Source organism: Lissotriton vulgaris, chromosome 2_1 (genome assembly GCF_964263255.1).
Source record: "Lissotriton vulgaris chromosome 2_1, aLisVul1.2, whole genome shotgun sequence".
Lineage (NCBI taxonomy): Eukaryota > Metazoa > Chordata > Amphibia > Caudata > Salamandridae > Lissotriton > Lissotriton vulgaris.
This window is the reverse complement of record NC_141687.1, coordinates 1,439,750,272-1,439,765,473: the sequence shown is the minus strand read 5'-3', so window position 1 is coordinate 1,439,765,473 and position 15,202 is coordinate 1,439,750,272. Positions and strand designations below refer to the sequence as shown.

Here is a 15,202-nt window from a genome sequence, read left to right as displayed (position 1 = left end):
TGTCTGGAGGAGGTTAATGACTGCTAGAGTTGAGTCAGCCTTCAATAGTTAGTCATCAAGGTAGGGAAAGACTGGGAGCCCAAACTCCAAAGGTGTGCTCTACCACCACCATAACTTTCGTGAACACATGAGAGGCACTGGTATGGCCAAAAGGGAGCACAGCGAAAAAGCGCCTGCTGGCCTGCACAACAGGGGTCTGGAAATCATTCTGCAGGTCCAACGCAATATTCCAGTCTCTATGGTCTTCACATATTTCTATAGGACTGATTGTAGCCAGCAGCTATGGGTGCTTTCCGAAGTCTGGTTAGAGCATTTTCTTCCAAAGTTGATGCCGCATGCAGTGCAAGCAATCATTTTAAAGGGCTAAAGTTGTTGCACTGCACAATTTGTACATTACGGTAACTGTTTAAATGCAGTAAGATAGGTGGCCGTTTTTAATGTGCTTACTATTTCAAGATTATATGTTTCCGCTGCTTTATAACCTTTGCTTTATCACTGAATTCATTTGCTATAAAATGCATCATTCGTCAGTATTTAAATTTTTCTCAGAAGGAGGATATACCCTAGACCCCATGTTTGTCCATTAAGCTTGCTCGCAATGTTCTCTACCTCAAAGTCATACCCAACTTTTACCCCCTATCACTTTCAAATGTGCCAGTGAGTTTGCTATTAAGAGGGTTCTCTTTGATATAGAGTTCAACAAATGAAAATACGATAGTGGTTGAGCTAAATCCCAAGGTCAATTCTTTGTTCTGATCATTGTCATTTTGATAAGCAAAATACTTAAAATCGGTCTTGTACTGTACGTGGCAGCCTTTTGCCTCATCATATATCAATTAATCAAGATTTATGAAGCTCGGCTAATCACCAAATAGGGTATCCAGGTGCTTGCATGCCCCAGAAGCTTATTGGAACAGCCATGTCTTGAGGGCCATTTGGAATTCCGGAAGTGGGGTGCATGGGGAGGCTGTTCCAGGTCTTTGCTGTACTGTGGCAGAAGGATAGTCCTCCACTTCTGCTTCGGTAGATGCAGTGAGTATGGGCAAGTGGGGTGGGGTGGGTATGCTCAGACGTGAGTCCCATGCTCTCCACACCACTGGATTTAAGCAAGCCGGGCTGAAGACGGCTGGAATGCCAGAAACCGGTCCTGGGAAGCTTGTTTCCGGTCCAGGGAAGGCATGGCTTGGCATTTCTGGCTGGACTGTTCCCATGAGGCACAGGGTCAGACTGATTTGCATATGGCCATGTCTGAACTGGGGTGGTGTGGAGTGCAAAAAAACGATGGATTTAGGCCCAGATCTCTGTACTGGGGTGAATGTATGACATTGTTCTGCATTCTGTCCATCAACTGTGGTTTTTGCATAGGGCTTGCGTCACGGCACAACTCATTTGTAGGAGTAGCCACTTGAAGAGCTAATGTAGCATGCGCAGAGTGGTCAAGCTGGCAGAGGACACATTGCTGATCTGTGATTTCATGGTGAGCTTTTTGTCAATGATGATTCCGAGGTTTCTGGAGTGGTTGAGTGAGTTGGTGAGGGTCCTAGGTCTGATGGCCACCAGGAGTTTCCATATGTTGCCGCTGTTGCCAAAGATCAACACTTCGATCTGGTCTGTATTCAGCTGCAGGTAGTTCTTCATCCAGTCTGCGACGTTTGTCATGCATCTGTGAAATTTTGTTCTGGTGGTGGTGGGGCCGTCGGTGAGTGAGAGGATGTGTTTGGTCATCTGCATAGGAATTAGGTTGATACCGTGGGATCTGACAATGTTGGGCAGCGGGGTCATATATATATACAGTGAAGAGCGTGGGGCTTGAGGGATGAGACCTGGGGGACACCGTAGGCGATCTCCTTGGGTTCAGAGGTGAAAGGTGTGAGGTGAATCCCCTGTGTTCTTCCAGTGAGGAAGAAAGTGTTGCATCTGAGCGTGTCCCCTTGGATGTTGATGTGGTGGAGTCTTTTCCATCAGTGTGTAGTGGGATACAGTGTTGGGTGCAGACAGGTGGAGGAGGATCAGAGCTGGTGCTAATCCTCGTCGAGAAGGGTTCGGAGGTCGTTGGTCACTGGGATGAGAGCTGTGTCAATGCTGTGATTTTTGCGGAAGCCACATTGCTCCAGGTGTGTTATGGCTTGATAGTTGAGGATCTTTTCCAGTACTTTTGCTGGGAAAGGAAGCAGCAAGATTGGCTGGTAGTTTTTGAGGTCTCTGGATTTTTTGAGTAGTGGTCTGACTTCTGCTTTTTTCCAGGGGTCTGGAAATGTTGCAGTGGTGATAGAGGTGTTGGGTGGTGAGTTACGGGCCAATCCTTTGGTTTCCAAGGTTGAAGATGTGGTCCGGACATGGTTCTGTGGAAGCTTCAGAGTGGATGGATTTCATGATGGAGGTGGTGTACTGGGTGGAGAGTATGTGCCAGGTGGTCAGTGTGTGGTTTGTGTCGGTTACGGTGGTTCGTGTGTTTCTTACCTATCAAGGAAGCCCAGAGGTGTGGCTTGGCCTTTGAAGTTTCTGTATATGGTTGCAATCTTGTTGTGGAAGAAGTGTGCAAGGTTGTCTTACAGTTCTGGTGAGGGTGTGATATTGTTTTCGCTGGCAGCCGGGTTGGAGAATTTCTTAACAATGTTGAAAGATTCCTTGGTGGTGTTGGTGTTGATGCGCACAGCAATGGCTGTATTCTTTGTTCCCCTCATCAGGCGGTGGTAGAGGTTGAGGGAGGTCTTCAAGACTGCTCTGTCGAAGGTATCCTTCCTGGTGCGCCATCTCCTAGCCAACCATTTTCTGTCTCGTTTTTCTTTTCTGAGTTCTTGGCTGTGTCAGCTGGCCTTTTTAGAAGATTTCCGCTGGATGTTGCTCTTAATGGGAACTATACTGTCTGAGCAGTTGGTGATCCAGGCATTCAAGTTTTTCACTCACCTGATGGAGGTTAATGGGCCTGTCTTGCTTCGCCCTCCAAAACACCACTCTCACACGATGGCCCAAATATGACGTAACAGGAGACATATAGAAAGGGGTTTCACTACAAAATGAAAGGCATCAAAGATTAAGACTAAGGTTTGGGGTTTTATTTATGCAATGCTCCCTAACAGAAAGGCTTTCCTAACTGTCAAACTAACAACATTCAAATCTATATAGCGATTTATATTTATATGCAAGCAATAACAACACACTTGGCAAATGTAACTGTTTTTTTTTTTAAAAACATTTTTATTGTTTTGCAGCAAGGAGAAAACACATAGCAAGCATGCCACCATCAAGCAATATCCCCGGCCCCCCCACCCCTCCCCCCCACTTCTTTCAAGGTCCAATACCCCAGGATCATAGTTCAGATGTCCATCCATTATAGTTCACAAGGCCTTTGAGGCACTGTCTCTTGACCCCGAGCCACATAGTCCCTCACGGCAGCCAAACTTATACAGATGCGGGTCTCCTCAGAGGCCTCCATCCAGGCCATGATAATGTCTCCATTTACCCCACACTTTACGGAATTTCTTCGGGCACCCTCTCGCTTTGTACGTGACCCTTTCGGCCGCCATATAGATGTCCATGCCCCTCCTCCATTCCCTAAGCTGAGGTATATCCGGCGCCCCCCAATTCCTAGCTACATCTCTTTTGGCCACTACCTGGGCTAGAACAAAGAATATCAGTAACGGAATGGCCAGGTCCACGTCATTGGTCATTCGCAAGAGAATGAGTTTCGGATCCAATGGGATGTCTATCCCCAGTACCTCACCCAGTTCGGCGGTTACCTCGCCCCAGTAAGCCTGAATGTGTGGGCATGTCCACAATATGTGCAGGAAACCTCCACTGTCGTGTCCGCATCGCAAGCAGCTAGGGTCCAGCACTCTCCCCATTTTAAAGAGCCGCACTCTATGAAAGTATGCCCTGTGTAGGATCTTAAACTGTATTAGACGGAGACGTGATTTAATTGTTACTTCCCTGGGTTGCACCAGTACCACACCCCAGTCTACGTCATCCATCTCCCCTACTTCTTGTTCCCATGTGGTCCGAAGGCCCTCCAGTGTGTTCGGCCTATTGTTCATAATAGTTTTGTACGTCAGGGATACGGCCTTTTTAGGGATCCTTTCCTGTAGCAGGCGGCCCTCCAGTGGAGCGTACTCCGGAAGCGCCTCTTGTAGTGTCATTTCAGCCCGCCACGCATGTCTCAATTGCATATATTTAAAGAACTGGGAGCGGTGTAACCCAAATTCCGTCTGCAGTAATGGGAATGACTTAAGTGTCCAGCTCTTCACTATATCCCCTAAAGTGGAGATACCTGTCGTCCCAACCCTGAAACCCTTTCAGCTTACTGAGTTCTTTCAGCCAGGAGCAATCCCATAGCGGTGTCTGTTTCGTTGGCCTATGTACCCATCCTGTGACTTTCCATGCCCTTCTCCACGCCCCCAGTGTAATTTTAGTGGCTGGCAGCAGTCTGTCCTGTCCCTTCCCTTCATATATGTAGTGGAAACAAGTGCGTGTGCCCATGGTATGCCTTTCTAATGCATAAGTGGGGTGTGTGGCAGGTGCATGTACCCATTCATTAATGGGGGCGAGATGTTCCGCCCAATAATAGGCTTCAAGGTCCGGGAGAGAGATCCCCCCCATCATACTGGTCGCCAGCGCTACTCTAGGGTGTTTCCCTAACCATAAGTAGGTCCTCAACTCCGCATGGACGTCTCGAAAGGTCTTGGTTTTCATCGGGTAGTATTCATTTTGGAATGCGTATAGGAATCTCGGGAGCGAGATCATTTTGAACATAGCTGCCCCTCCGAGGATTGTCAAGGGGAGCGACTGCCATCTTTCCGCGTCCGCTTTAAAATTACTTACAACACGGTTAACATTTCGTTCATATGAAAAGACAGCGTCTGTCGTAATATAGATCCCTAAATAGAGAAATCACTCTCCGGTCGTCTGTAGTCTCTCCGGCAACCGGGGCCATTCATTCCGTCCTCGGGGGTCATAGAGTGTCGACTTGTGCCAGTTAATCTGATACCCATATTTGGCACTGTAGTGATCCAGTTCCTCGAACAGTGCTGGTATTGTGGTTTCCAGTTGCGTGACATACAGCAGCACATCGTCCGCATACAGTGACAGTTTCTCTTCCTGCACCGCAGCCTGTCCCACCCGAAACCCTGCTATACTTTCATTTTGACGAACCGCGCAGGCCATGACCTCGATGGATAGGGCAAATAGTAGGGGCGACATGGGGCAACCCTGACGGGTTCCCCTTTGTATAGGAAAAGCCTTTGACATTGTTCCGTTAACCCTGACTCGAGCGCTAGGGCATGAATAAAGTAGACTCATTTTGCATCTGATCTTGGGTCCAAATCCCATATGTTCCAGTACTCCCTCTAAGAAGGGCCCGTGGACAGCATCCAACGCTTTTTCTGCATCTAGAGACAGAAACCAGTGTGGTTCCGTTCCGCCCTCTACCTCCTGGAGCCAGTTGAGCGTCCTCCGGAGATTGTATCTAGTCGCCCTCTCCGGGATGAACCCTGTCTGGTCCATATGGACCAGTCCCGGTATGACTCGTCTCATGCGGAGCGCCAGTATAGTGGCATACAGCTTCTCCTCCACATTTAATAGGGAGATAGGGCGTTATGACCCGCAGTCCTCTGCCGACTTTCCTGTCTTGTAGATTGGGACAATCGTGGCCTGCCTGAGATCGAGTGGGAACTGTCCCTCCTCCTCAGCGTCCCGGAAGAGACCCAGTAGGTGACGGGTCAGAAGGTCTGCCATCTTTTTTAAAAACTCCGCAGGGAATCCGTTTGGGCCTGGAGTCTTTCCCGTACGGAGTTTAGCCACTGTTACCCTAACCTCCTCCTCAGTGACGTCAGATTCTAGTTCCACATGGTCAGCCTCCTCGAGCTTCGAGAGAGTAATGGTCGCTTTATATTGCAGTGCCTCCTCTTTGGACCCCAGATCACGTGCTTCGTAAAAGGTTTTATAGCAGTCGGCAAATGTGTCCGCTATCTTATCGTCTGTACAGGCCCAGCCATCCTGGCCAATCCTTACTCTTTCCACCCATCTCTCATCCCTCTCCTTCCTGCTTAGCCACGCCAACAGCTTTCCGGATTTATCACCCACATCATAGATGCGGTGTAGAGTCGCCAGCGCCTGAGTCCTAGCCTCCCCGTCACCAATTGTCTGTATTGTGCTTGCATATCCGCGAGGCGTCTGAGTTTCCCTGGGTCTTTGGTACGTAAGTGTTCAGCCTCCAGCAGTAATATCTGCGTCTCCAAGGCCTGGACCTCTGCCTGTCCCTTTTTCCTAGCTACCACCAATCTACAGTGTGCCCTATCACGGAGCACCACTTTAAGCGCTTCCCAGAGGACAACCTTAGAGTCCACTGACTCCACGTTTTCCGCCAGGTACACCCTAACATCAGCTCGTAAACCCTTCAGGATTTCCGGATTTTGCTGGTCCCAAGCCGTGAGCTTAAGCACTCTGGGTCCGTCACTTCTTCTCCTGCCTATCTCTAGCAACAACGGCGAGTGGTCAGAGACCCCTCGTGCACAATATTCAGCCGAGTCCAACATCTGCAAAGCCTGCCATGCCATGAAAATATAATCCAGACGGGAATAGACTTTATGCGCCCCGGAAAAGGAGAATGCCCTACCATCCGGATGCAGCCACCTCCACACGTCCAGAAGGCCAAGCGCAGTCATGGTTTTAGCTAGTGGAGTCAAGACCGGGGGTCTAACCCGTTCACCCATCCTATTGACAGCTAGGTTCATCACATAATTGAAATCCCCCCCAAGTATTTGAATCGTGTCTGATGTGTTAAGGATGATGTCCAACACTTTCGTCAGCGTACCTGCCTGCAAATTAGGTGGAGCATAAGCGGAGATAAATGTGTATTCTCTCCTCCCCCATATCCCGCGTACTCCCACGAAGGTGCCCTGTGGGTCAGTCCAGCTCTACGCCACTCTGATGGGTGGATGTTTTTTTATCAGTATTGCAACCCCTCTGGAGCCCGAGGTAAACCCCGCGTGAGCCAGGACTTTATATTGGCCTCTAGCTAGAAAGGCTGCGTTTCACAAAGTCTGCAGTGAGGTGTAGAAGTTGGGTAGAAGGAAAGAACTATACGAAAAAACACTCCAAAAAAGAGAAGAAAAAGGAAAAAAAGAACACAATTATAAACAAAATTAGGAGTCGTGCGAGTCACTTGCGTGCTTCCATGTGGCTAGCCGATATCTTGTCAATCCACCTTCGGTATCCTTCAAGTGTTGGGTGGACCGTTCTCTCCCTGTATTGGGGCCCGATCAGCGCTGGGGTCGCTCTCTAGTTCATGTATGGCCACCACCAGTGGGTGAAGTGACTGTTCCTCCCCTTCCTCCACCTCAGACGTTTCCTCTCCTGCTTCACTCTCCGTCTCTGTGGTTTCCTCTATTTCAAGGATGGAGAATTTAGTTCCCGTTGGATTGTCGAGTTGTGGTGATCCGGGGACCTGTTCTGCGGAGGGTATGGTGTCACTTGAGTCCTCCTCAGCCCCCTAGGTCTCCGCCTCCTTTGCGTCTGCACCGTCTCCCAGTGGTTCCCAGCGGCTGGGCCCGCCGTCGTCATATCATTTCCACTTCCCTCCCCCGCCTCCGAGGGGGTGGATGTTCCTCTAGCCACTGCCAATCATCATCCGGGTGCAGGAAGAAGAGCGTTTTGTCCTTATATATGACCTTAAGTTTGGCTGGAAAGAGGAGCATGTACTGAATCTTTAGGTCTCTGAGTGTAGCCTTGACCGTGTCAAATGAGCATCTCGCCTTCTGTACTTCCTGGCTGTAATCAGGGAAGATCATGATTTGCGAGTTTTCAAGCCTCATCTCGCCCAGCTTTCTGGCTTCCCTTAGGATCAGGTCTCGGTCAGCAAAGTACAGGAACCTCGCAATGATTGGTCTCGGCCTTCCCCTCACCAGAGGCTTGGCCATAAGTGCTCTATGCGCCTGTTCGATGATGAAGCAGTTGGAAACTGTTGCCTGGGGTAACGTCTCGAGTATCCAAGAGCGCAGGAACTCTGCCATATTGGTCCCTTCAATTCCCTCTCTAAATCCCACAAAGCGGAGGTTGTTCCGCCGAGCCCTGTTTTCCGCGTCGTCCACCTTCCATAGCAGCTGTCTGGGGGCATCCTGCAAGTCTGATGTCTTTCCGTAGATCGTGTATGACATCCTCCGCCTCTCCCAACCTCGTCTCCACGGTGGTGACCCTCTCCGTGAGGTTTCGGAAGTCCTGACGCAGTAGATTGACCTCCACTCCCACTTCACCGATCTTAACCTCGAGAGCCGCTCTAGACGCCTGGATATCTACCCTGGAGGCCTGTATCGCACTCATCAGGAGAGCCGTGTCCGAGATCGCCCCTGTCCCCTCCGCTCCACCGGGTTGTGGCGACACCGCAAATGTATCTATTAACCCTTGTTTCTGGGTCTTCAGGGCCGCTTCCTTCTTCCCCATGGCGGACTGGCTTCTCTGCCGCAGGGCAATCGCTGTGGGCTTTGCAGCGGTCCTACGGCAACTCCGGCCCTCCACCGTGTCGTCTCACTGGCGGCCTGGCTGGTGGCACGGGGCGCCCGTTGTCTTACGTGAATTGTTGGTCCCACCAGCGAGATCTATAGGTCTTAACAGCTCTCCTCCAGGTGCTATGACCAGGGGTTGCGGTGTGGCAGCGGCGGCCGGCCAGGCCAGGTCACAGGCAGCCTGGCCGGTGGCACAGGGCGCCCGTTGTCTTGCGTGAAGTGTTGGTCCCACCAGCGAGGTCTATAGGTCTTGACTGCTTTCCTCCAGGCGCTATGACCAGGGGCTGCGGTGTGGCAGCGGCGGTTGGCCAGGCCAGGTCACGGGCAGATCCTGGCAGCGGAAGAGCCCACAGCGTGCCCGCAGCCAGCCCGCAGTCCCTCCTCAACGAAGCCGCCCGCCCCGGGGGACAAGTAATCGCGTGGCCCACTCCCCGTGCAGTTCCCGGCTCAGTGTCAGTGGCGCGCTAGTCCGGGACCACAGGCCTGCCCCTCTTCACCTCGAGGCAGTAGAGTCGCCAGGCACAGCAGTAGCAAAAAAGGGCATGCAGGTGGTAGGCCCAATCGCCTCCCACGGGCGGCCTCCGTCTGATGGTGTGGTTTGTCCAGGGGAGTACCCCGTCCACGCTTTCCCTCTACCTCACTTGGGCAAGTGATGTTGTGCAACAGCCCCCCCCCCGGGGTTCCCTCGTAGAGCCGCTCAGGGTCGCCCTCGGGGTCCGCCCCACTAAAGCCTTGTCCTTCAGGTCTAGGCACTTCGTGAGGCAGGTGGAGGGGGGAGGGGGCCGCGCTCGCGACTCCTTTAATCCTCGGCTCTACGGAGCCCGTGCAGGTCTCGGTCCCGGTGTAAGCCCTCCGCGTCAGCTCCCGGCCTCCAAGACGCCCAGCGTCACAGGATCGCCCCGTACGACTTGTAAGCGGGTGCCAGGCTCAGGCGTTGGGACTCTCAACAGTCCACTGCGGCCGCCGCCATCTTAAGCCCGGCTCCGGGCGCGGGTGTTGTACCCGGTGATTACTCCCTGCCACTGACGTTTGTATACCCTTTGATGCGGCCGTCAGGATCAGCAGTCTTTCCGCTGCAATATATGGCGTGCTGAAGGTCCGTGAATGGGTTTTAGAGTGTCTGATCAAGTCGGCTAGCCGGAGCTGGCGCAGAGTGCGACTCACTCGGCCATGCTGCTAGCCAGGCCCCCTTGCAAATGTAACTGTTGAATGTTTGAATAATAATCAATAAACAAGCAGCAAATAATACTGGACGTCCCGCAAGAAAGCAGAAAGATATATACGCTTAATAGATCAAATGATTACTTTGAATGTGCACTCCAACTCAATCACACATCACAAAGAAAACATCTCAACTGATTATAGCCACTGGCCACACATCACAATGGCCCTAATCAAAATCCAAACACTTCACCTGGTACAATGCTCATCCTGACCCACTCCAGACTGGGGGACTTACAGCGAAACCAGGCGATTCAGCAACCACATGCCTGCACTGAAGATGCTTCCATTGTTCAGGCTCAAACAATACCAGTTTCTAAGTTAACAACCCTCCGCTTTATACTCTCAAAACACACTAGAAGGTTCTCAAGTCTTTCCTTCCGGGCCAAAGAAACTTACTAGAATTGACCACCTTCCACGCAAGCAATCCTGGGCAAAAGGAGTTCCCACGGTCCCTCTACATTCTCACATGTTTCAACCTTTATCTTAACGAAGATTCTCTGAGAGTACATTCAACAACCTCTTCTCCAAAAACAAAACAAAGCAACCGTGAATGTGATTAACCCAAACAACTTGAGCCTGCCTTTGCGCACAGAGCAAGACAGAGTCAGGATCTCATGCGGCCATGTCAAAGCCAATGGTAAGAACTTCATAATTCTTCTCAATGTACAGCACAATGCACATGTATGCGCCACTGCCTATAGCATCACATACTTCATCTCTCAATGTACAACACAATGCAAATTTGAACCCCACTGCTCATAACACTGCACTTCGAGACCAAAAAGTACATTCCCTCTCTCTCCCTCTCCCTCTCCCTCTCCCTCTCCCTCTCCCTCTCCCTCTCCCTCTCCCTCTCCCTCTCCCTCTCCCTCTCCCTCTCCCTCTCCCTCTCCCTCTCCCTCTCCCTCTCCCTCTCCCTCTCCCTCTCCCTCTCCCTCTCCCTCTCCCTCTCCCTCTCCCTCTCCCTCTCCCTCTTCCTCTTCCTCTTCCTCTTCCACCCCACCCCACCCCACCCATGTTCTGTTCTTGGCTAGCTGGTCTGCTCTGACACAGCTCCCACTTTAAGACTGCAAGAGTAAATCTTCAAGGCATATATGGAGGACGTCGTTAAATCAAGCTAGGATAAAATAACACACCAAAGGTCATCACGCAGGGTCAAACCATAAGAGTGCCTCTAGCACTACATCTGGTCTTTGAGATGTTATTCCACCTCTGGTGGGAACCATTGGTCATCTTGGGGGTGGTGGTGCGGGGGCTGAAGATGCTGAAGTGGATGATGGCGGGATCGGTTTATGTGAGTTCTGTGATATGGCTGTATTTGATGCGGTTACTGGAGGTGAAAATTGTGTCCAGCGTTTGTCCTGGTGTGTGTGTAGGGTTGAACGATCCGGGTCAATCCGAGGCTGCTGATACAGTTGAGGAGTTGTGCAGTCTTTTAGGCATTAGGGTCCTCGATGTGGAAATTTAGGTTGCCAAGGGAGGAAGATGTGGTCCTTAGGGTCTAAGGCTAGGGGTGCAATTAAGTTTATGATGGTGTTGCAGAAGTTGGAGTGCTGGCCTGGGCGTCAGTATGCAAGGGTGCCTCTGATGGTTGTCTTGTCATCCGTGTGGAGCTTGAAGTTGAGATGTTCCATAGGGTGGGGGAAAGGAGGGGGGCTTGTTGGTGGTGGTGGTAAACTGTATGATCTCTTTGTGGATGATGGGTGTTCCTCCTCCAAGCCTGTTGGTGCGGTCCTGTAGAGTTATTTTATATCCATCTGGGATCGATGTGGCAGTGTCTGGGGCGGATATTGGCTTGAGCCAGGTCCCAGTGAGGAAGACTGTCTGGTGCTAGGATTGTAATGCTGACACAGCGAGCGTGTGTTGAGAAAGTCTCACGCAAGTTGGTGTTTTTTGTTCAGGTAGTGTCTGTGGTGTATTAGGGGTGGGGCTGGTCGGTGGGCTCGTGTGTGCGCAGTGGCAGGTGAAGTGGCAATGGGTGCTGGTTAAAGGTCCTATTGTGGAGTGTGGATCAGCGAGGTGGCAGTTTTTGTTTGCGGTGTCTGGGGTCAAGGGTGTAGAGTTCAGCTGTAGTGCATCTTCGGGGGCGGGAGGGCCAGGGATCGTGGCACTCAGTGCGGTGCAGGGGCAGACAGGCACAAACAGGCTTGCCTTGGCCATGCCTTTGACTTACTAGTGGCGTGCCCGGTCGCACTGAGGCCTGCATTTAGTAGGTCCTAGTGTGGACAGAGTCTCTGCTGGCAGGAGGAATGGTGATTGGGAAAACCTGATCAAAAAAACTCCATGGAAAAAACCTGGGCAGCTGGCTTGTCACTAGATCAGTGTGGAAGAAGCATGAACTGAAGGCCACAGGCAAGTGGCAAGCTAGGTGTCAATGGTGCCTATATGCTGAGCTGATTGAAAAGCAGAGCAATTGAGTGCCAGTGGTGGTGTGCATAAGCTAAATTTTGTATGTATTTGTGAAGTTTTTTCCTATTGCATGTGTATGGAAAACAAACAAAAAAAATACATTCTCGCAAAGACTACACCTATTGGTTTTGCCAATGCTTATGTAATATAAAGGGGCACTTTAACTTTGGAAACAAATGTCTTCTGTGCAGTCACCCCATGAGATCTCAGTTCACTGCGGAGTAATGAGCAGATACTGAGCATCCCCAATCTTACACTTTTTAAATTGCTAAATCACAGCTTCCAGTTCTTCTACAATGTGATTGTGACTGGATTATCAGAGTTGCTGTGAAGAGTAACTTTTCTTGGTCAGACCTTGCTCGCAATCTCACCTTCACTCCCTTCTTTCTCTATCTGCAAAGATTCTCTCAGCCTCTTCATGAAGAAATCGCTCTGCACAAGCGGCTGAAGCACCGAAACATTGTGCAGTACCTTGGCTCAATCAGCCAGGATGGTTTCATCAAGATCTTCATGGAGGAAGTGCCTGGAGGTATGCTAGGATGGGTTTGGAATGGGTGCTGCGATATGCATTGTAAGGTGAGGTGAGGTTGCAAGCCAGCTAAGGTTCAGCTGTTAACGTGCATTAGGCTGATATTTATCAGTCACTGCAAGCATGCATTTGTAAGATGGTGGGGGGTGGTAGTGCAAATATTGAGATCCTACTATTATAATGTGAAATTGGACTAACTTTTGGTGGTGCCACACCAGGTGTAAAGAAACTTTTGAAGGTGCTTTTCTCACTTGGATAAATGTCAGGATTTTTATTTTTATTTGTATGTATTTATTTATTTATTCATTTATTTGTAAGGCACCAGAATCGACCCCCCAAAGGGTATCTCTGATTGGACGGGCAGCGTGTGAAAAGCTGTCTGCTGAAAATCAAAAGCAAAAAAAAAAGGTCTTGAGCGGTTTCCTAAACTGAAGATAATCCGTGCACTGTCTTAGTTGCAGAGGAAGCTTATTCCAATGGTAGGGGCCCAGATAGGAAAGGGCCTTCCCACCCTGTCTAGCCCTTTTAATTCCAGGTACCTAGAGTAGGGATTCGGATCCTGAGCGGATAGGCCTTCGAGGAGTATAAGGGATGAATTTGTCAACAAGGTAAGTGTCAGATGAGACTCCAGCCACTCACCTGAATGTCCAGGAAGATTTGAAGGGGCAATGCTAGATACCAAATCCTCTTGGAACAATTCTCAAAACTACTGGAGGAACAGCAGGCTTGGCAATTGTCCCAAAAGGGAAGGTGATTGGGAAGACAAGAGAGAAAAAAGAAGACACCGCAATCATCTGCCACCTGGACCAGCCAGGATCCGAGTTCTTGTGAGCAGGTATTGTGTGTATCTTCTTTCTGTAAACAATAGGCGAAATATGCTTAGACATCAATAAAGCATAATTAGCTGTAAAAGAGAATCAAGCTGCGCCTAGAATTACCTTAATAATAACTGTTGATGCACGGTAAATCTCTTTTTCTCTGAATTGACTGTGTTGACAAATTACGCTTTTTACTTTTAAAGACCTATTTACTGTTTAAGGGAAATATAAATACACAATAAGTACATGCAATGATTTCAAAGACCTTTGGTTAATTGAATTCCTGAAATAAGGCCCACTACTAATATAAGAAACATACCTAAATAACAAGCCACTTGTCAAACACGGGGCTAAAGGTTCATCAAGGATTCCACAGAAATCGTGACTGAGTTCAAAGGAAATGTGCAAACAGTGTTCATTGGAACTTCACATAAAATGTTATTCAGTTTGGTTATTTTCTTATTCAATAAAAGCTCATCATTTAACAATACTGGAGAGACTCGCTTCACAATGTCCTGAACGAACTGTCTTTTTAGGGACTTGATTTATGTCCTGTCATAGCCTTGAAAGTCTTGAGTGCCTCGTGTTAATTTCCTTTTAAATAGATTCATTCCAACTCCTGATACTGTAAAATCTCAAGCACTTCTAATGCAGAGCTTGTTCTTTAAACAACACGTAGATTACTTCACATACGCTTTGAAATACAGAACGCTTTTAAACATGTCACTTAGCTTGCTCTTCCTTGTGGGATCCGCTTGATTGAAGACGGCCTGAGGATTTCTGCATTCTTTTCTTCAAGAGTCTCATCGCTGTCCTTCTTCGTCCTCATATGAAGAAACAAAATGCGAGGCACCATTGTGTGTAGGGTGTGGCTATTTATAGCTGCAGCAAGGGTGTGGTTCCTACGTTTGTCACGTATTAATCTCAAGCGTGACTTTGCTTTCCCTGGCAATAGTGTTGTAATGTGATGTAAAATGTAATGTAAAAGAAATTTATAAAGCGCAACTAACACCCATCGGTTTCTTGGCGATCAAGCATGAGGAGACAGACATTCCGCGGGGCGAAGAGTGTTAATTGTAGGCATTAGAGAACAAGTGGGTTTTAAGAAGGGACCTAAAACAGGTATAAAAAGAGGCAAGTCAAACCTAGAGGGGGTGCGTTCCAAAAAAGGAGGGCAAGGCATGAGAACCTCAGTCCTCAATGTTTCTTGCGTTTAAAGGTCGAAACCTTAAGTAAGGCCAGATGAGAAGAACGGAGATTGCGGAAGGGAACGTATGGGTGCAATAGTGAAGAAATAAAAGAAGGGCCCATACTAGCCAGGGACTTAAAGATGATACAACCTAGTTTGAATTTGCAGCGCTCAGAGACAGGGAGCCAGTGGAGAGATTTTAACAAAGGACGGACGTGTTGATGTTTAGGCTGATGATAAATGAGATGTGCGGCATGATTCTGGACAAGTTGGAGCCTCTTCAGTTGGTATGCCGGTATACCAACATAAAGGGAGTTGGCGTAGTCTATCCTAGAGATGACTAAAGCCAACAAGACCAGGGTAAGGGCCTCAGTGGTCAGGAAGCGAGCAATCTTTCGGATTTTCCTTAACTGAAAAAAACTGGAGGAAACTACCACGTTGATCTGGGCCTTCATCGTAAGGTGATAACCCCAAGACTTTTTACTGAATTGACAGGACTGGGGAAAGGACCCAACCTCGCGGGCCAAAAGGTGGATTT

General features: G+C 49.3%; 1 protein-coding gene across 6 annotated transcripts in view; it reads left to right on the top strand.

Annotated features, from left to right (window-relative positions):
* Window positions 1-15,202, top strand: part of LOC147732719 (mitogen-activated protein kinase kinase kinase 5-like) — a 1,007,398-nt gene that overhangs the window by 442,007 nt on the left and 550,189 nt on the right. For all 6 annotated transcript variants that reach the window (XM_086957271.1, XM_086957270.1, XM_086957268.1 and 3 more), the window contains one exon: window positions 12,530-12,657. In XM_086957271.1, the coding sequence (XP_086813397.1) occupies window positions 12,530-12,657 (128 nt within the window). The remainder of the gene's footprint in view (window positions 1-12,529; window positions 12,658-15,202) is intronic.